Genomic DNA, 21,217 nt, shown 5'->3' with positions numbered 1-21,217 from the left:
GCTTCAAAGGAATAACCCGGTCGCCGCCCACTGCCACGTGATGAAAAAGAAGGCGTTATTTGCGGGCTTAAAGTAAATTGCGTAACCTCGAAGAGGTCACCTTTGCACATGCGCAAAATGGAAAGTAGTAGCTAAGCTCCTCCGGACGCGAGAAACACTTTACGCCTGCGCGCACAGGCTTGGCTCCTCCCTCTGAAGTAAGGAAAGAGGCATCAGAAGGCATGGAAGGATAATCGGAAGAGGACTTTTGGATTGTGAGTGTCTGGGCACTATTAATGGTAATTGCTGCTTGCATGTTTCATCCCAAGTGAATAGTAGAGCAATGCCCGCACCGTGTTTTTTTGCGCGGAAATTTAGCAGCTCTGCATTGACTGTACCCCTAGAAAGTCCTAGTTTGACCTGAAACTAGGAGAACTTTTCTGCCTCTCAGTCGGGAGGAAGGGTTGATTTGGGGGAGCAAATGGCAGCTCTCCGTAGCACCAAATCTGTTTTGGATGGACTAACCCAGTGTTTTTCATTCAAACTTGGCAAAACTTTAAGATGGATGCATTTCAGACCCCAGAATTCTCCAGCCAGCATGCTGATCAGTTCAATACCCGTTACCAAAGTAGTCATATATGATTTCATACCACTGTCAGTATAACAAAATGGAAATTGTTGTTGTTGTTAGTTGCAAAGTCGTGCCCGACCCATCGCGACCCTATGGACAACGTTCCTCCAGGCCTTCCTGTCCTCTACCATCTTCTGGAGTCCATTTAAGCTCACCCCTACTGCTTCAGTGACTCCATCCAGCTACCTTATTCTGTCATCCCCTTCTTCTCTTGCCCTCAATCTTTTCCAGCATTAGGCTCTTCTCTAGTGAGTCCTTCCTTCTCATTAGGTGGCCAAAGTATTTGAGTTTTAGTTTCAGGATCTGGCCTTCTAAAGAGCAGTCAGGGTTGATCTCCTCTAGGACTGACCGGTTTGATCGCCTTGCAGTCCAAGGGACTCGCAGGAGTCTTCTCCAGCACCACAGTTCAAAGGCCTCAATTCTTTGGCGCTCAGCCTTTTTTATGGTCCAGCTTTCACTGCCATACATTGCAATTTGGAAGACCATAGCCTTGACTATACGCACTTTTGTTGACAGGGTGATGTCTCTGCTTTTTAGTGTGCTGTCTAGATTTGCCATGGCTTTCCTCCCCAGGAGCAAGCGTCTTTTAATTTCTTGGAAATTAAATCAGTAAATCAGTAATGGAAATAATCATCAGTAAAGGCCTTGGCAAATCTTTTAGAGGAAATTTCAGTGAAGAATGTTAGCATTTATATTTATACTTTTAATGTTTCTAGATTTATATCCTACCCTCGGGTATGAGTGGGCACTTAGTGCACTGAAATTACATATCAAAACTCAGGAAATCCAACAAGATCAGTCTGCTCTTCCCAAGAATTAGGGGGGTTGTTGTTTTTAGCAGTCTAACTTTCCCTTTTAAAGCAGCGATATTTTTATAAAATAGTTGTCCCAAAAATCTGAAGGGTATTAACCTTAGCACACTGCAAGGGAACTAGGGGATCAGCCATATTGGACTTAATTCTCATTAACAGAGATGAAATGATAGGTGTTGAAGCCACAGGAACCTTGGGGGGGGGAGTGATCATGCAATATTGGAATTCAACATTATGCAAGCACAAGTCAAAGTAGAATCTTGGACTTTGAGAGCTAATTTCAAGCTTTTTCACTGCTCACTTGAAAATATTTGCTTCCACCAACCATACATTATTTTGCCTTTTGTCCTTTAAACTAGGGGTTCCCAATCCCTGAGCTGTGGCACACTATAGAGCCGCCTATTCTGAATTAGTCCACGAGAGGTGGGCTGGCATGCACAACTTGCAATTGAGCTGCGCATGCGCACAAGCCCACTGCTCACGCATGTTGACCAGTTCCCTCTCCTTCCAGCTGGACCGCTAAACTGCAAAGGTTGGGAACCACTGCTTTAAACTACTCACCTCTCTTGGGAACTCCATTCCATGCATCCATTTTATTTCTTTAGGCCATTCGCTCTTTATACATATTGTATTTTGTGATTTTATCAGTCAAATATATTACCAAATAAATGTATTACTATTGCTTTTATCACTCATTTTAGTATTCGTTCTTTCATCATCCACTGCCTCTTAATGCACTTAATGACCCTATTTCCATTGCATCCAACTCTCATTCAGAGCCTCAGTTCTAGTAGTCATGTCCATGAAAATTATATTTTTACATCATCTTGAACATCTTAGATGTTTACACATAATGTATTAAGAGATATCACACATTCTTAAGTGATTGAAAAATCTTTTGAACATTCCATTCTTGTGTATGTTGACTGAATATTGGAATGTTGAAAATAAACTAAAATTGAAAATCATTGTTAACATCCAATACATTGGATTAACATCCAATCAGCAGTGATTTAACAGAAATCTGTGAGATCTATTGTTCTATTTCTTTCAGCTTCCTTGTGTAAAGTTGTTTTCTACTGAACATTTCAGTAACTACTGAAATGTTGTCACAACTGACCTCTATTTGCTTCTATCACTAGGACTTGGGATTGGCTAAACAATGAACCCCCAATCTTCTATCAGGTTCTTCAAAAAAATTCTAGTTTTGGAAATTATTGGAGTTCTGGGGGCATACACTTTGTTTCACAAAATGAACTCAAGTGAAGGTAAGATTCTGATAGAGCTTAACATCAAGTAATATCTTTGATGTGGGCAGTCATATCTGAAATGGGAAAAATATTTTGGATCTGGTGTTCGTACACTTCTGTATTGTCAGTCACACCATAAGGAAGCCATATGGTATTTTTTTCTGGGTGTCCCTGGTATTATTGAGCAAGATCAGGAAAAGGTGTGGCTTCTTGAAGGTTGTGGTGATAGATCAGTTAAGTAAGCTTGTGCTAGATCTACAATTGGAAAACACCTTTTCTACACATCCTTTATTTGTCAAATAATCTGACTAGTTCATAAATATTGTAATCTTGATAGAGCAGCAATTGGTCCACATTTTCTGCACCTTCACTATCATTATATTTGCTTATATGCCATCAAGGCATTTTTCAACTCCTAACAACTGTATAGATATGCCCATGATGATCTGTCTATAATCTTTCACGTCTCTCAATGGCGCTCGTTCCTACTGTAACTTGAGTCTGCTAGTTGTCCTCTTTTTTCCTTTCACCTTTACTAGCATACTATTATCTTTGAGGTGTGATGACCAGAGCTATACCCACATTTCAGATATGATCAAAATACAGATTTGTATTAAGAAATTACTTATTAATTTCCTCGGTTCCTTTTTCTTTTATTCATAAGGAGATGCCTTTGTCAAACTATTCTTCGCTAATTCCAAAATCCTCTAAAGCAGACTCCCCCAACCTTTCCAGTTTGCAGACTGGAGTGGGAGGGAGGGGTGGAAAAGGGGATGGTTCTGTGCAGGTGACTGGCAAGTGCACCCACTACTTGTGCAAATGGAACACATGTGTTCACCTGCTGCTTGCGCAAGTGGGGATCCACGGGCACGCTCACCTGTTTCCACAGCCCAGTTCCAAACAGCTCACAGCCCAGTAGTGAGCCATGGCCCGGGGTTGGGGACCCCTGCTCTAAAGGATAGTCAGCACTAGTTTAAATCCTTCTAGCATATTTGCGATATTTTTTTTCTAAATATCCATAACTGTACACTTGCTTAGACTAAATTGTATCATCATGCTCATTGTTAGATTTCAAAGCTCTTAATTATCCCGCTTTCTTTTAATCAGATAAATTGACATCAACAAACTTATTCATTGCTAGTCTTTAAGCTCCTTTATGAATGCATTAAATATGCATTAAACATGAGATTTTTTTATCTTATTTCACAATAGCTGAGTTTCCCAAGAATTCTTTGGATATTAACTTTGTTAAAAGTTTTTGAAAACATGAGATATTTTGCTGTCTCTTTTACACATTAGTTTCGTATTCAGTGAATTCCGAAAGATTAGCACAATGTAAAAAAGTATACACCGTGCAACTACTGTATTAACATATCCTTTAGTACTTTGTAACTAATAGAATTTCCTTTTGCCCCAGATTTCAGACATAAAATGAAACGAAGGTGGCCATCTATTCTGGAAGGTATGTTTGCTTAATAATTATGCTAATGTAATTCTTTTGCTGAAACAAGCCATTTTTTTAAATATAGTTGTTTGGTTCTGCAGGACTTCCCTCTGAAAATTAGAATAAAAGTATACTCAAAGTCATATCTTCAAAATTCCATCTTAATTCAGCCAAGTTTTAAGGCATTTTCTTATTTTCAGTTTATTACAAGAGTAATGAGTGGGCTGGTATTTATGGGATCAGAGAGACGGATGAAGAGAAATGGCTTACAAAAAAACCCTAAAAGTAAGTAGAAACAATTTGGTAGTAGTTTGGTAGTAATATCAAAAGAATTTACATTTATTTTTTTCGCTTGTATTTTTGTTTGTTTTTCAGTGGTTTGTGCCTGAACTTCTTTTTCTGCCTGATGATACTTTTCACGTCTTTATTGTGAATCCACTTGTCGCGTTCTGCCTCCCACTTGAGCTGTTTGAAATCTAACAGAGGAAGACAGTGAATAAATTAGATGAGTCAATGGAATAAGTGCACTCTTTAAACCTGAAAGCAAAGTTTTCTATTGGGATGCAAAGAATTTCTTAGGCAAGCATTCAAAAGATCAAAGCATGAATACTCTTGTTACATTTTTTCATTAAAAAAAAGCATTTAAGAGGAATTTTAAAAGGCTCCACTTTTTTTTCAGCAGGCTCTTCAATCTTATTACTGTACATTTCAGATATGTGCCTTTTCATAATATATCTAAAGCAGAGGTCTCCAACCTTTCTGGGCTTGCGGAGGGGAGGGGAGCAGCTTCCAAATTGGTGCGCATGCAAACGGGGCCGCATACACCGGCGCAGTACTAGCAGCCCCGTTTACATATGCACAAATGGGCTAGGCACACCCACCCAGCACTAGTGGCCCCGTTTGCACCCGTATGCATGCGCAAACGGGGCCGCGGGCACTAGCACCAGTGGGGAGTGTCAGCCATTTCTGCAGTCCACTGGCCAAGAAGCCGTGGCCCAGTAGTGGGCCGCGGCCCATAGGTTGGGACCCCTGATCTAAAGTAACCATCTCAGTATATTTAAAAAACAGTAATGGAGGTCTCACCAGTTTTGCTTTGGGATAACTGCTTCTTCATGTGTGAATAAATTTATGAAGTAAACTTTAAACATTCCATCTCTATAGAAACACTACAGATTGAATATAGATTTGACCTTATTTTGGAAGCTAAAGAAATCTAGCCAAGGCTCCCAGTGGAATAAGGAGCAGGATACCAATCCTTATATACTTCTCATGTATGTTTCATTTAACCAGCACTTATAAAGAAGTATTTTATATGCTAAGTAAAATATTAAGCATAATAGAGAACCCAGGCATAAAAGGGATTGAAAGTAGCAAGTTCATTAAAATTCCATTTAACATGATAAATTTTTCCTTAGTCCTAATACTGCAGGGATTAGTCCTAGCAATTGTCAGGAGTCAACAATAATATCAAACCAACCCAAAAATAATGGCTCTGCTCAGTAAGAATGTTTACGTAAGTTGAGGTGGGATGTCAAAATATACTTCCTGTTCATGTAAATGTTACTTACTTGCATTATCTTTGTTGGCCATTGCATTCATTCCAATATTGTCAAACTTGGACCCAATATTTTCATCCAACAAGTGACCAAACTTTAAAAGAAATGCAATATAATTAGATTCTCCGAATGCCTTCAAATCAAGTACAATAGATACTAAAATCAATACACCTACTTCTTCTGCAGCAGCACCACCAGTATCTTTGAGTTTTCTTTTTCTTTTATTTGACCCTTGAAGAAAAAGAGCATTCAGCAACTGGTTCTAGTTTTACATAAAGCAAGCATTCATAGTTGTTAGTATAACAAAGTAGTGGCCAAAGATTCAATTGAGGCTGGAGGGAAGTAGAAAAATCCACCAATCTGAATTGCATAGAACTACTGTACAATGAACAGTTCCAGTCTCTTAACTCGGCAGCAAACATCCTCATTTATAGATCCTACTTTCCACTGGTTTGGAAGGAATAAATTTGACAATATACTATAAATTTCCATGTTTCTCCCTCACTGAAATTCTTGCTTTTTAGAAAGTTCATGTTATATCAGCCACTCCCCTGATATAAAAACTGGATTGATTGGTAATCTGTTTAATAATATAATCAGAAAAGTCTCTAACAAAATGAACGTGTGGTTCAATGAAATTATATTTACAATGTAAAATCTCTTTGGAGTTATTTTCATTTAAAGACTTCATAAATAAAACTAAATCCCTTATTACTTTCCAATTCTCACTAATATAAATCCCTGATGCAGTCTAAAACTGCTTGTGATTGTGCACTGGAAAGAAAACAATTCTGGTAACTTGTGCTAATCCCTTGGTATTTTGACAGAAACATGAATTTCTCATGCTTCTTATTTGTCAAGTCTTAAAAGTATTACCTTTACCTATATTACCTTTAACTGATCCAGCAAAATCCATTTCTTTTTTCCTTTGGCTATTCTTACTGCCAGGTGTGACTTCAGTGTCTTTACTTTCATCTGTTACCAAAAAGAAGAGCCAGTAAAACTTGTATTACATAATAAAATTGAAAATTACCACATAAAATTTGGTGAGCTTCACGTGGAAACAACTTGCATATTACAAATACTGGAACAACTCACGATTTCATAGATCTCCTCCTCTGTTGCAGGCTTCTACAACATCATTTTTAAAACTGGAACAATTTATCTGTATGGTTTAACTACTTTAGCATGAGTGAAAAGTTTTAAGACTTTGGGAACTGTTGTTTACCTGGAGTGTTATCTTCATCTGACACATCCATGAAAGTCCCTCCCTCTTCATCAATATCTTCCACAAAGTCTTCATCCATACTACTCAGAGAGACTTCCTCATCATCAAGGTCATCAAAATTGTCTTCCTCGGAATCTTCTGATTCAGTTTCATCATTTGAATTTCTCTTCTTTTTCTTTTTGACTTTTATATTACTAAACAATTAGGAAAGAAACTTTAAATACACATCTACTCTATACTTTTTCTCACAATTCTTACCTTCCTTTTTTAAAAAGGCCTTTGTAGATTGAATACTTGGTGGAAAAAGGGAGTATCTTATGATTGTGGCGCTTTATTTTGAGACAACCCAGATTATGTTCTCTGTGTATCTTTCAGTGTTTTTGACTAGAACAGTATAGAATTGTTAATACATATGTAACTTTATGAATGCTAATAAAATTAGAATTTATCACCTGCACTAACCTGATGGCTCAATTAAGGAATTTACTGGTAATGCTTCTTTACACTGTAAGGAAATCTGAAGAACCTCAGCCATCAATGCCACACTACTTTATATTAGACAAATTAGCCAACCTTTATGCAAAAGGAAAACAGATAAAAATCTGCAACAGAAATAGCAGTATCTGAAACTAAGAGTGATATTTCAATACCCCAAAATTATTTACTTATATCCTGCCTTTATTATTTTAAAAAATAACTCAAGGCAGCAAACTTACCTAATTCTACCTCCTATTTTCCCAACAACCTTGTGAGGTGAGTTGGGCTGAGAGAAAATGACTGGCCCAGAGTCACCCAATTAGCTGCTAGAACTCTGATCCAAAGCTGGAGTACTTTATAAAAAGAACTTTTCACTGTGAATTAGCTATGAATGTGCACAAAATTAAATATATAGGATGCACCATAAATGTAGTTTTGTTTTTTGATTATGAATTTAGATGCAGATACTTTCACAAAACTGCTTAATGGTTAAATTTAATCTTCTAAATCTCTTTATATAATCCAAGAATGCTGATCAGCTTTCCATCCCAAATCCCCATTTTCCTTTAATGCTAACATTTCATAGCATATGAAACTTGAACTAATGGGAACAAAAATACATAATGAAGTATCAATGGCTCTCCCAATTTTTTTTCTTCTTGGCCAATAAAAAAGTGCTCCAAACTATTCAATAAAGGAAGCACTAAACTCCAAATATATTGGAGGGGGGAGATAATACAAATAAAAATGATCCATTGCTTATTCTACTGTGTTTCCATTTCACTGTTTTCATTTAATAGGGCTTGAAATAGGAAACATATACAAAAACCAGTTGACACAAAGTTTTACTTTGTAATGAATGCCAGGATAAATGCTTTGTGTCAACTGTTTCTTGTATAATCTTTGTTTCAAGTCTAACCACTTTATAACTACATCAAATTATGGTAAAAAAACTCAAAAAGGGATTAGTTTATTTCCATACACACATTATCAAAATTATTTTCATACATGGAACAGAAGTACTTTTTAAAATGTAGATCTGAGAGATTTACATTGCAAGATAGTACTTTTCTCCTCAACCTCAAGGACAAGCAGACCAAGGACATAAAATATAACACTTCAGAACTCTAAATATCAGTTTTTTTTAAAAAAATCCTTTCTAAACAAAATTCAAACACTGCAAAGTTTAAAAAAGGTTTTCAATATTACATCAGGTAGATCACTTGGGTAAATTCAAATCTTTCTAAAGTAATGATAATTCTCAGAGGTACCTCATTTTTGCTCAAACCAAAACCCTAGAAAATAAGTAAAATATAAAAGAAGCATGGTCTAGGGTTAGGTTTTGCATAAAAGTACATTAACTTCATAGTAATTTGGATGATTGGTAATATTTCAAGTGTGAAGATCTATCTAAATCCCATTCAGTGACATAACATTAAGGGGTGTGTTTTTTTTTCAGAAGAGTCCTAAGCCGTCATGCACTACATACTGTAAAATCAGTTCTTAGTGCTAGTTTAAACCAGTTATTTATGTTCTCTAGAGTCTTAAGAATTTATATACAGAATTTTAAAAATCTTACCCAGCAAAATTAAGATCACTCTCAATATTCTCAAAATAACTGTCTTGTTCAAATGAATCTGAAAGAAATTACGTATGATATTGCAATGTCAAAGTTAAAATATTTCAAATTTTAAAGTACAGTTCATTGTAATTTATTGTAGAGAACCACAGAAGGAAAACGGCAGCTAGCAAAACATGAATTAAACCCAAAAAAGAAAATGTTAGAAAGTAACTTAAAGTAGCTCTGTCTAAATTCAATTTGATATAGGTGGGAGGTAAATGAAAGCCATTTTCAGATTTTCAAGACTGATGTCAAATAGTAACTACCACATTCAAAGGAAATTAAATGTTCTGTGTATCGTTTATGAATTATTATTTACCTGAGAGGAGGAAAAGAACAGTATGAATAGCCTTACCTAACGCTCTTTCAAATTCTTCATCATCCACATCTTCTATACTTTCATCATCTCCCACAGGCTTCCTTTTTTCTTTGTCCAAATCTAATTTTTTATAAAACCTGAGAATCAAAAGGATATTGTACATGTCCACATAAAACTCGTGGTTATTGAGATGTGTCCAATCTGTTCGAGTAATACACAGCTCAAGATTTTACTTTTCTAAACGCTATCATTTTAAAGTCATTACAGGTAGTCCTCTGGTTACAATGGCAATGGGGACCAGGATCGCCATTGCTAAGCAATGCATTCATAACCCCAATACGTGCAGGTAATTAAGCAGGAAGAGGCAACTTACTACCTTCCCTGCTAGCTTCTCCGTTGACTTTGCTTATGAGAAGACAGCAGGGAAGGTTGCAAATAGTGGCCACGTGACTGTGGCTCCCTGGCGGCATAATCATGACCCAAGCACCCAAACCATGATCACATGACCATGGGGTTCTTGTGATGGCTAGAACTTTGAAGACTGGTCATCTGTCCATTTTTTTCAGCACTACCATAACTGTAGCTTTGATTTGAAACACAACTGGTTGATATCACTTATGAGAAAAGCAAATATATTTATCAAATTGTTGCATTAAACGTTTAGACTCCCATTATATTTCACTTATTATTTGCTAAGATGTCAGGTCTTTTTGGGCCAGCTGTGAAGGCATTTCTTCAATTCACAGAAAGACACATTGCCATATGCTGTTTTGAGGTAAAAAGAGAACCCTCTCAACATTCCCCAGTAATATGACAAAATTAGTTTGACCTATTACTGTTTTATTATGAACCGAGTATTACATGCCATCAAATCAATGTCAACTGTTAAGTTTCCACATGGATAGATTTTCTCCATGACAATCTATCCCTAAGCTGATCCATCAGATGTTCCAACAATGCACATATTGCCACTGTTCATCCACCTTGCTGCAAGTTATTCTCTTTTCTTCCACCATTCCCAGCAACAAAGATTTCTACAGAAAACTAGGTGTTCACATAATGTGTCCCAAGTAAGTTAATTTGAGCCTGGTCATTTCTGCTTCAAGTGATGATTTGTTCACTGATCTATTACAATTCTTCAGTCAGTCATTTCTCTTTATTTGCTGTTGTTTACCTTTCCTACTCTTTCATGTACTGTTAGTTCCTTAATATTGATTTTGATTGATATAAATGATCCAATAGGCTTCATTTTGCTAGGCATGCTAGTGGGAGTCCCCTGACGCAGATACAAATAGCCGGAGATAAACTTTGAAGAAGCCATGAAAGTTTTCCACACAATGTAGCTGATTTAATGCTTCAAGGAGGATCCTAGTCTGGTGCTAACACTCTTGCTGAAGTGACTCTTTGGAATACATTGCACAATACTATATCCGAAGATGATACCAAGTTTTTTTGTGAGGGCTTGTTTATCTCTACTTCTCAACAGCAGAATATCAGGGCTGAAAAATTAATAGCAAGATTTCCCAAAACAGCTACTTGAAGCTGATGTTGACAAATGGAAACAATCTAAGCCAAGATGGCATCATTGAGCTTGTTCATACAATTGCATTTTAACATGTATCCTTTTTCCTTTATAGTTTTTAGAAGCCTTTGACATTACTTGTTTTCCTCCTGACAATCCCCTCCCTATTCTATAGGTAAAGGTAAAGGTTCCCCCGCACATGCGTGCTAGTCGTTTCCGACTCTAGGGGCCGGTGCTCATCTCCGTTTCAAAGCCGAAGAGCCAGCGCTTGTCCGAGGACGTCTCCGTGGTCATGTGGCCGGCATGACTACACGCCAAAGGCGCACGGAACGCTGTTACCTTCCCACCGGAGTGGTCCCTATTTTTCTACTTGCATTTTTACGTGCTTTCGAACTGCTAGGTTGGCAGAAGCTGGGACGAGTAACAGGCGCTCACTCTGTTACGTGGCACTCGGGATTTGACCCGCCAAACTGCCGACCTTCTGATCGACAAGCTCAATTGTATTAATTATGAGATTTGCACAAGCACTGCTATAATAAAAGCTGTAATGAAAATATGTGCATGTAAGAAAAAAACCCTCCCCACATCCAGTCCAGAACAAAAGGATTAGCGGTATACCAAAATATAATTTTAAAAAATATGTAATTACCTGTGGAAAAATACTTCGTCTACGGGTATTTTGCTTTCATCTTGTGAAAGGAATTCTTTACTATTCACTAGAAATAGAAATATTAAATGTACCATATATCGTATAGATTACCCTTACACTGATTAAAATTACTAGCTCTATATAAAAACAGATTTATATAACCAATAGAAACCGATGTGCAGACCAAATTCTTAATAATATAAGGCTGACAAGAAGCAACAAGTCTGGAACTTGGGACACTTAAGCCCAAATGCTTAAGTATCCTCTCTGCATATATATTTCCTACTTCCTATCCTAAATTTGTTGACTAAGATATGTAAATACAATGCTTTCTTTCTATTTGGATCCCAAAATGCAACACAATTTGAAATTACCAATATAATTTCAACATGTTTTAAATACATTAATTTGATTCAAAAGCTTTAACAAAAAGAAGTGTTACAACATGGAGAATTCAATTAATGAGGCTCGTTGTGAGAGGTTGCATCTAGTGTCCCTCTGCTGCTGAAGGGATTTACAGTATGGATGAAGCACAGGCTTCCCAGCAGAAGAAAGAAAGTGATGATTTACTAGTTTCTTTTTACCCTCTTACAATCCTCCAAACCTTTTGGATCTTTTTCTCTTTAAATTAGTGTCACAATGCTACTGAAAATGCCCCATCTATAAAATTTTGAGGCAAATAAAAAAACTTCTCTGAATCAAAATTATGTAGGTATGCCTGGTGAGTACATTGTACACAAATTCTTAAGGGAAAGATGGGGAGACAAATCTTCCCTATTCCTCCTCTTGTACCCAGTTCTAATCGCTAGTCTAAATTCATGAGAATGAAGCTAGACAAAAAGATATCAGTTCTTGGAATTAGAAAGATATATAATACTTCAATAATTCCTCTAACTCAAGACTAGCTGCCAATTTGAAACTTTACCCAAAGCTAAACACCAATGCATTGTATCAGAACAAATACATGCATTATATAATATATTTAAGAAAGTTTTAATTACTTTCCGTATTTAAATCATTTAGTCCGAAAAAATGTATTTATGTGTCTTAAGGAGAAATGCCAAAAAAATCACTATTTTTTAATTGTATCAGGAAATTGAGTCTCTGCTCTTCGATCCAATGGAAGCCTCTAGGAATGGAAGAGCCAAATGTGATCGCCAATTACCTCCTTTACCCCCTAAGACTCTTGAATTCTACCCAGCCCAAATTTGCTCTAGAGGATTGAGAAAAACTCCAGAAAAATGTAGCTAGTATTTTGGGAGCTGCAGGAGAAATGGCAGAAAACTTTCCGTGTATAATAGGATTTCTATTCATAGGACCTTCTGATTCATAAGATTTCAGTAAATGATATTCAATGGACACAACACATTTTATGGCTTCTATTGAAACCAGTGGACATCACAACAGTATTATAATAATGACAAGTAATTACCAGTGATAATTTTTAGAACACAAGCTATTTTACCTGCCAGGTTTCGCACATCATTCATGGACTGTTTCTTCTTTGGCTGCATTACCACACTACTGGTATTCTCTGCAAAAATAAGTTAAGAGATCAAACAAACTTATAATAGTTGCTATGTTAACCTTAATCTTTGATGCTTTACTAAACTAAAGGCTTCATACCTTTGCCTTTGTGAGCTTTGGGATTTCTATAAACAAAACGATCCAAAAACCTCATTAATGTGAAATCCTGTAGAGGATCACCTGAATATTCAATGTAATTACCCTAAATCAAGAGAGAAAGAAAAATCACATTTACAATTAGCACAAGAAGTATGCCAGTGGAAATTTTAATTTTAATACTATTTTTTATATTTTTAGGATTATTTATGTGCTATTTTTATTATATTCTACCCAGTGACTTCCTGTGAGATGGGCAGCTATATACATTTGATTAACAAATAAACAAGTCTTTACTCAAAGTGAACTATTAATAGAAAGAAGTGCCAGGATATGACACTGATTACTTAAACTGTGGGGGGAAATTGTAATTCTGTATAATCTGGATCAAAACAGTACTTCCACTTTCTTAAAGAATGAATACGATAGTAATAACTTTTCCTGTTCTACTCAACAGACTTATAAATACCAAGCAAATAGAATCAATCCATTTATCTATTAATATTGTTGAAATGAAAATCAAATAATATCTGCATGTTGATATTAGTCTATGCCTAAACTATGTATATGTTTATATTGTCAACTGGCAAGATGATCACCTTAAAGTAGACAGGTAGTTTTGCTTTTTGCTTCTTTCTGTGTTTTGGGATGGGAGAGCCTTTCTCTACAATTCAAGGGGGGAAAATGTAAAGGAAAATAAGAAATTCAACTAACCTCTAGAATTCTTTTTGCAAAAAGAGCCACGGATGGATGGAAGTGTTCTGAAAGCTAGAAAGACCAAAGTTATATACTCAATATTTTAAGATGTTGAAATCTCTAACACAGTTAAAAATACGAAGTTATTTAAGTCAAGAGGGGGAAAATAATTGTACAGTACAAATATTCATTACCATTATTTCTTTGGTTTAATACTAAAGACCTACAAATACTCCAATCTGCATACCTAAAACTGAATGAAATACAGGAAAGATTAGAGGAAAATACAAAATCAAGAGTTTCACTTCCTTCTAATACCACACCTGAGTGACTATTCATCTTGTGCTCATAAAAATCTAAGCAGTACATTCCTGAATTCCCCAAAAAGTGTAGAGTTTGCTAAACATAAATATCTAATGGGATAATTGTGCTCACTGCCCTAAAGATAGGAAATAATATTTTATTATTTCATTTAATTCTACCTTTCTACTTTTGTCTTTCCATTTGGATCTTAAGACAGAGGATTCCTCATTTTAGCTTCACAAGGTCCCTGTGAAGGAGGTTAGGAGAAACATGACTTATCCAAGACATCGAAAGTAAGGAGGGATTTGAGTCTGTGTACTCTGTAACTAATGCTATAAAGATTGGGCAACCAGTTTTGGCTCAGACACTCACTTATTTTGTCCTTTGCCTGGGAAAGCAGCATGAGGTATGGCTAATGATATCATCAGCAGGTGGAATAGAATGAGTATCGAATGGCTGAAGCAGCATAAATAAATTCATAATATATAAATATAACTACAATATCATGATCACATTAGGCAGATTTCTCCTAAATTTTCATACTTGAAAATTTGTACCTTCTTCAGTTCCCAAAAGCTTGTTCTATCAGCTTCACAGTATGAAGGGTTCCGGGACAATGGGTCGTAGCTACCTGTGCCTTTGCCACCTGTTAAAGAAGAGATTTTTATTACTTTCCTAAGTAAATTATTACTTTTATTAATTTCCTAAGTAAATTAATAGAAATACCTAGTTAACAGTCAAGAGCAGGAAATAGACCTTTCTGCAATAAACAACCTTGACATCTTAGCTATTGTGTATCGTACCCGAAATCCATGTGGTTTAGATGGCAAAAGACAGTGAAGAGCAGCACAGCAAGCCAATGGCTCTTACTACTCCAAGTACAGCTTTTAATCAGATGACAGTAGAAAGAGAATGAGGTATCTTAAATAAAGCAGGAATCTAAGTGATCAAATAAAAATTCTTCTTGGAAGAATTTGACTCATAGCCCAACAAAACTCCTAATCCTTCAATTCCCATTCAGAAATTTTATTTAAAAAAAATTCTTGGGAAAATTAATGCTTTATGACCTATCCATTTTAGTATTCACATCCTTCTGCTGACTGTTTTAACTCTTTCATGTAACAAAGCAAACTCTGAGTAATGTCCCTCAAATTAAAATCTGCAAATTTAAAAAAAATCCACTAAAACTTTAAACCCTATTATGATTAGTGAACAAACATATTTTCAAAACATTTTTACCTGCTAGATTCTGGTGATGTACCCATGATGCCTCTGAAGCCTGGTTATGGGGTTTTGCAAACTGTCCTATATCGTCATTTTTTATCTGTTTGTCTGCATCCACAAGGTTTTCTTCTTGTTCTTCAAGATCATGAAAATGTTCCTCATCATCCGATTCCTAGAGAAAGAATCAGTTTTAAGCAGAACAGTCAATATAGAAATTAAGGTAGCTCTTAGAACAGGGGTCCCCAACCCCCGGTCCACGGACTGGTACTGCGAACCGGACCACGCAAGCAGCAGGCAAGCACACAAAGCTCCACTTGCACAAGCAACGAGTGTGCGCGCAAAACCATCCTCTCCCGCCCATCTCCACTGCCAGTCAGTGGAGTTGGAAAGGTTGGGGACCACTATCTTAGAAGATAAGCAAGCAGATACAGTTTGATAACTTCCAAAATCACAGAAATAGTTTGAAGATAGTTCATAAAAGCATTTGAAGGGTAAACTGTGAAAGCAAAAGCAATTAAGTCAGAAGACTACATAAAGCACATCAGTGAACAGGATTTATATTTCATTACATTTTTATACTCTTATCTCCAATCTTAAACCCAGCGGTCTTTACCATCAAACATGTGTAAAATTACAGAGTTAAATAGCTACATCTTCAAAGTTATACCCTTGACTTTGAAAATCCCAGAACTATTTTTAACAGTATTTATTTTAAACTATCAGGCCACAAAATTACATTTAGGGTTTTTAAAACAGCCCAATAGCACATTATCTAATAAAACCTAATGGAAACCCAAGTACCAACGAGAATGAAACTGTCCTTTTTTCCTAAAATGTAATTATTTCTGCTAATTGAATGTAAAGATTCAACTTTTGAGACAACTTAATTGGGCCTAACACAATTATACATTTTAAAACTGATTGTGTCTAACATACCATTTCTTTGACAAAACAACCTTTAAGTCATCACCTTTATTTCAAGGGAATGTTTTTGAAGGAAAAAAATCAAGTCAGCCTTGACTCCTGGCAGCTATATAGGCAAGTCCATGCAGTTTTCTACAGAGCATTTTGGAAGTGATTTGTTCTCTTTTATTCCTAGAGATGAGAAAACGTGACAGTCCCAAGGCTACCCAACTGACTTTCATGCCTAAGGCAGTTATTGCTGTTCTAACACCAATACCTTAACCACTAGAGCAAACTGACTCTCAAAAGACAATTCACAAATACTTAAAATTATTCTGCAATAATTTTATTTAGAAATTAAGTATATGATATCCAACACTAGGGACCTGACATTTATTTTGTTCTTGAAAATAAAACATAAATTATAAATTACAGTACCTATTATTTTTCAACTATTACAACTCAGTGGGAAAGATTATTCATCAGACCTATCTGACTCTAATTATACACAATACTCCACTAATAGTTGATCCTCTCAACTAAAGGATCATTGGTAAAACAAGCATCTTAAAACAGTCTCAGCATTTAAAAAAAAGAAGTCAGTAGATAAGATAGGCTAAGAAAAGACATGCAACCGGAACATATCATACCACATGATCCTGCAGCTGTACCCATAAGCCTGGTTTTATTTTCAGAAGTTCAGACACAAGATACAGGGCCCCACAGACAAATGGTGGCATTTGTCCACAGGTGACTTGAAGTAATCGTTTCACAAAAGCTTTAACTCGTCGCAATAGTGTGTCAGCCTTCAAAGATTTGTAGACAAGGTTGAGAAACATGGATGGCTTGGCACATAATGCTACTCCGGGATCTAGCAACTTCCTGCAAAAAATATTCACATTAGATCATTGCAGATATTTTCTTATGTAAGCAAACCATCTCCTCTCTGGACAAGTGAACTTGAGATTGGCTCACCACACAGTTGCTCCTCGCGAGGAGACAGCAGTCTCCAGGGGGATTAGAACTCGTGAGACAGCAACATCTCCATCTTGCTCAAGCCACAGTCAGTGTCTTTATGGACACTGGGTTCGCATACAACCTTTTCTCATCACTTTCAAACATGGCTTGTTAAATACTTTTCAGATATTAGGAACTTTTGGAGTGACAAAATTTATAGCACCAGATATTTTCTTCAATTCTTTGTAAAAGAGGTTTTAAATACAAGTTTAAGGAGTCAGGACTAAAAAATATTTTAGAACAAAAGGGTGATTACAATTTAATTTTGAAATGATGTAAGAGTACAGGTGGCTTTGAAATAAGATTTTGAAATTAATTGTAAGACTCCTTCCAAGGAAAAATGTTTTGAATGCTCTTTAAAAAATGATAGGATGAGACTCTGAAGGGTGGACACTAGAGGGAACTAAAAATCATAATTAAATGAGAAAAATATTTAAATTTGGCTTACTAATACAGAATGAAGCAGAATATTTTAACACTGGACATATTGAAGGATATTTTTGAACAATGGACCCAGAAGTTAATTTTAAGTGTCTGACAACTGGATTTAAAAAATGTTAAGAGGAACAAATTTTACCTGCAAAATTGAGATTGATTTGAAAGTGGATTTAAAAACAGACAAGAATTATGAAAAAGATGCTATGCTGGACATACAAAACAGACCAGCTGATGACTTAATAATTAAAAGCGATATACAAATAACAAACCAAGAGAATGACCCAAATAATTTTCTAATGTTGGATTTACAAAAGAAGCTTATTAAAACTTTAATGAATTCTCTGAGCAGGGATAAAGAAAAAATGAAAAGAAATCAAGTTGTAGGATATTATTTGAACTTTGTTAAAAAATAAAAGGAATATAAAGTTTGATTAATTTTATCAAGGTTAAAATAGATATGTTATCTCTTGATAACCCTTAATGGAGTTTTGCTAATAAGAACTGAAATGTGGTGGCTTAAAGAATTTATTTGTAGATAAGAGATGGAATATGGGAAGACGTAATCATTTGTTGTGTTTTAAGAGAAGATAAATTACTAAAATCGTTTATACTTGTGATGAAGTGGGATGTCAATTCTTTACATACCGTACTTTTTCTTTACTATGCTTGTATTTTTATTTCTTTGCTGCATTTTCTATTCTTTTTTCATTCTTTTATTTTTTGTTTATTTTTATCTCTGTAGTTTAATTTTTAATAAAAGTATTATTTGAAAAGGATCAAACACCAAATAGTTTACACATGCATGAACTCTTCAAAAATACAGGTTACCTATACCTTGTTATTAGTAGATATGAGTAATTAGTTGGTACAGAGGTGACTGAAGTGCAATGTGCATATCACAATTTAAAGAAAAAATTAAAATATGAAACAATTATTTTAAAAAACAGTATCTGACAAATCAAAATATGCATGGCACTTACTTATATAAGGCTATGTAATATCTGTCAGAGATAGTCTGATTAGAATCCATCACCTGAAACAGCAACATCAAGGCCTGTACACTGGTAGTGAAGTTCACAATGTGTAAAACTTTAAACAAGGTATCCATTTGGTCTCTTATTTTTTCACTGCTACTCTGAGCATACGGATATGCTCGATTCACTCCAGTCAGTAGAGCACTAAGCATTTTAGATCCAACATCCTTCTTCTTGATGCAAGATTGGAAAAAACAAAAGTAGAGTGTTGTGAGCTTATTAGCCAGCTCACTTTCTTCATGACTAAGAACTATCTGGTTCAAAAAGCAAACTGCATAGTATTGTGCTTTGGGGTTGATGTTTGATCTGTAGAGAAGCCTTTCCACCTCATCACACACTACTCCTTTCATATTGGGGTGCTTATGAAGCAAAGTCTCAAGAAGATAAGATGCTTTAGTGGCTACTTTGTTCTGAGGATCTCCCAGTTTATTGACCAACTGAACAAGGAAAGCCTTTTCTTGCTCTACTTTATTACAGAGCAATTCATGGGCTGTGGATAGTGCACGACCCTTTGTTGCTATCAAGGGATCATGAGTCAATGATTCTAACACTTGCACAAACTCAGCTATCCAGTGCTTCAGGTGATGCTCAAAATACCACAATATTAAACGCCTGTCTCTTGAATCCCTGTTGCCACTTGAAAGCTTCTCCAGATTGTCAAAAGGATGTTGAGAGAAAGTGTGCAGTTTTCGATTATCTGGCAAGAGATGAGTCATGAGAAGTTCTTTTAAAGTATCCAAGGCGATTAAGCTTTGCCTTCTGCTGCCTTTCTTTTTGATCATATTAACCAGGATCTCTATAAATTGAAGTGAGTGAACAGGAGCATCTTGAATAAGAAGAGTCATAGCGGCCATTCTGTCAGCAAGTGTTCCTGATGATACCACTGTCTTCATCCATACAGACGATGATCCTTTCTGCAAATTTGTGTTGCTTTTGTAGAGATTTGTTTCCTGTTCATAAAGTTTTTCAGCCAAGGCTTTGTATTTGGATACAAGAAATTGATTTTGAATTTCAGCAGAAAATTCATTAGTATACTCCAGGTCATACCATTTCCCCCCTGGTTTTATGAGCAATGCCTGTCGCACGTGAAACTGAAAAACTTCTTCCTTTGCTTTCTTTGTTCTCAGCAAGGATGCGCTGTTTTCATTGCTAATGGGGATTGGCTTTTTCACGTTATCTTTAGCAGTATTCAACTGAGCACTTACTTTGTTTACTTTTTTTTCCTTGTCTTTTTTTCCTACTGTAGTTACATGTACTCTTTTTTGATTGGTCTTTTCACTTGGGGAAGATTCTTTTTTTTGTTCCATTGCTGCTTCCTTCTCTTTTTCTTTTTCTTCTTCTTCCAGGAACTTTTTTGAATATTTGCTCACACCTAGTGAATTTATAAATGCCTCTAATTCACCTCGATTTAAATCGTCAATTGCTCCTTTTTTGCCCCCATCTACAAGCTCTTCTGATTCATTCAAAGCAGCGAGCATGATATAATCTTGCTGTAAAAAATAAAATCAAGAAGCTATATTAGCGTCTTTAATTCACAATTGATAATCGTGATAAGCAGCTAAAGCAAACAGGGAAATTACAAGATATATTGCAAGTATCTTAAAACAAAGAAACCTAGTAAATTTGTTGGTCAGAACAGAAGAATAATAAAGTTTCCTGAATTTAATATATATTTAAAAGACTGACAGAAAGACATTGTTTTGCTTTTGTGTTAGGCTAGGATTTTAATAAAGTCACAAGTATGCTAAGAGAAAAGTTATACTTTGCATTTTGGGGGGGGGGAGCTTTAACAGCTCAACCAAGTGTCCTGAGCCTTCTGCCACCATCAGAAAAGACATGGGTAATCTGTTTCCAAATTGTTCAATCCAAAACCACTGTAACTATATTTCAAGACTTTGCAAACATCATCTCTTAAAAGTTTATCACTGAAATGCATTTCGGTGCTAGAGTTATGCCCTATATGGCAAAATCTTGCTTGCTATCTAGTTTCACAATGCATTCTCAGTGGCCAACCAGATGATCAAAAATGCCACAATTTTGGGTATTTGAGGACTTGTTTTCTCAACACATCTAGAGGCCAGCAATTGATAAATGTCCAAGGCACGAAGCACTTTATCGTGAGCAGACACGTCACAGGGGTGAAAAATACAGCATTCAACCAACTCTTAGAATAAAGAAGAAACCCCTCGATGTTAAATTAAATGCTCTGCCAAGGATTTCAGCTTCCGTCCCAACTCGTGCTTTCACAATACTCCGGTCCCCGTTGCCTCAATGACGGTCTCTTACTTTAGTCCCACCGAGGCGCAGCACCTCCTCCAGCGTAAATTCACTTTCATCGTCGGCCGCATCGTCGCTATCCATCTCCTCGCACTCCGGCGGCGCCATTTTCCCGGGCAGACCACGCATCGCAGAGCGATTCCCCTCATTTCCGGGAAACAGAGAGGACCCACCTCTCAACGGAAAGGACCTGGAAGATAGGGAGTAAATAAAT

The 21,217-nt window shown here is 36.2% G+C and overlaps 2 protein-coding genes across 5 annotated transcripts in view; one reads left to right on the top strand and one right to left on the bottom strand.

Moving 5' to 3' along the window:
• Positions 1-21,217, bottom strand: part of CEBPZ (CCAAT enhancer binding protein zeta) — a 36,673-nt gene that overhangs the window by 1,099 nt on the left and 14,357 nt on the right. Inside the window, exons 2-17 of one of the 3 annotated variants that reach the window (XM_081328991.1) lie at positions 21,013-21,193; positions 18,673-20,216; positions 16,888-17,119; positions 15,350-15,506; positions 14,668-14,756; positions 13,826-13,879; positions 13,115-13,217; positions 12,954-13,022; positions 11,489-11,555; positions 9,354-9,454; positions 8,957-9,014; positions 6,901-7,094; positions 6,555-6,647; positions 5,848-5,903; positions 5,685-5,766; positions 4,454-4,592 (exon numbers count right to left, since the gene is read on the bottom strand). In XM_081328991.1, coding sequence (XP_081185117.1) covers positions 4,456-4,592; positions 5,685-5,766; positions 5,848-5,903; positions 6,555-6,647; positions 6,901-7,094; positions 8,957-9,014; positions 9,354-9,454; positions 11,489-11,555; positions 12,954-13,022; positions 13,115-13,217; positions 13,826-13,879; positions 14,668-14,756; positions 15,350-15,506; positions 16,888-17,119; positions 18,673-20,216; positions 21,013-21,193 — 3,217 coding nt within the window. In that variant the 3' untranslated portion in view covers positions 4,454-4,455. Of the gene's footprint in view, positions 1-4,426; positions 4,593-5,684; positions 5,767-5,847; positions 5,904-6,554; positions 6,648-6,900; positions 7,095-8,956; positions 9,015-9,353; positions 9,455-11,488; positions 11,556-12,953; positions 13,023-13,114; positions 13,218-13,825; positions 13,880-14,667; positions 14,757-15,349; positions 15,507-16,887; positions 17,120-18,672; positions 20,217-21,012; positions 21,194-21,217 lie in introns of those variants that run through there. The other 2 variants (XM_081328990.1, XM_081328992.1) reach the window with 2 other exon arrangements.
• CEBPZOS (CEBPZ opposite strand) lies at positions 149-5,678 on the top strand. Of its 2 annotated transcripts, none has more exons than XM_081329041.1 (5): positions 149-254; positions 2,565-2,690; positions 4,090-4,134; positions 4,317-4,401; positions 4,492-5,678. In XM_081329041.1, exons 2-4 carry the CDS (start codon positions 2,585-2,587, stop codon positions 4,397-4,399), a joined length of 234 nt encoding a protein of 77 aa, XP_081185167.1. In that variant the 5' UTR covers positions 149-254; positions 2,565-2,584; the 3' UTR covers positions 4,400-4,401; positions 4,492-5,678. The 2 variants fall into 2 exon arrangements, with proteins under 2 accessions (XP_081185167.1, XP_081185168.1); XM_081329042.1 differs by having other exon boundaries at positions 195-278.

The sequence above is a fragment of the Vipera berus genome (assembly GCF_964194415.1).
Source record: "Vipera berus genome assembly, chromosome: 1".
NCBI lineage: Eukaryota > Metazoa > Chordata > Lepidosauria > Squamata > Viperidae > Vipera > Vipera berus.
This window is presented reverse-complemented; position numbering and strand designations above follow the sequence as displayed.

What these genes read in the sequence shown, in the direction of transcription:
- CEBPZOS (XM_081329041.1), top strand. Translation starts at nt 2,585, where the DNA reads ATGAACCCCCAATCTTCTATCAGGTTCTTCAAAAAAATTCTAGTTTTG. An exon ending in CAAAATGAACTCAAGTGAAG is followed by an intron (nt 2,691 to 4,089) that starts GTAAGATTCTGA and finishes CTTTTGCCCCAG; the next exon opens with ATTTCAGACATAAAATGAAA. An exon ending in GTGGCCATCTATTCTGGAAG is followed by an intron (nt 4,135 to 4,316) that starts GTATGTTTGCTT and finishes TCTTATTTTCAG; the next exon opens with TTTATTACAAGAGTAATGAG.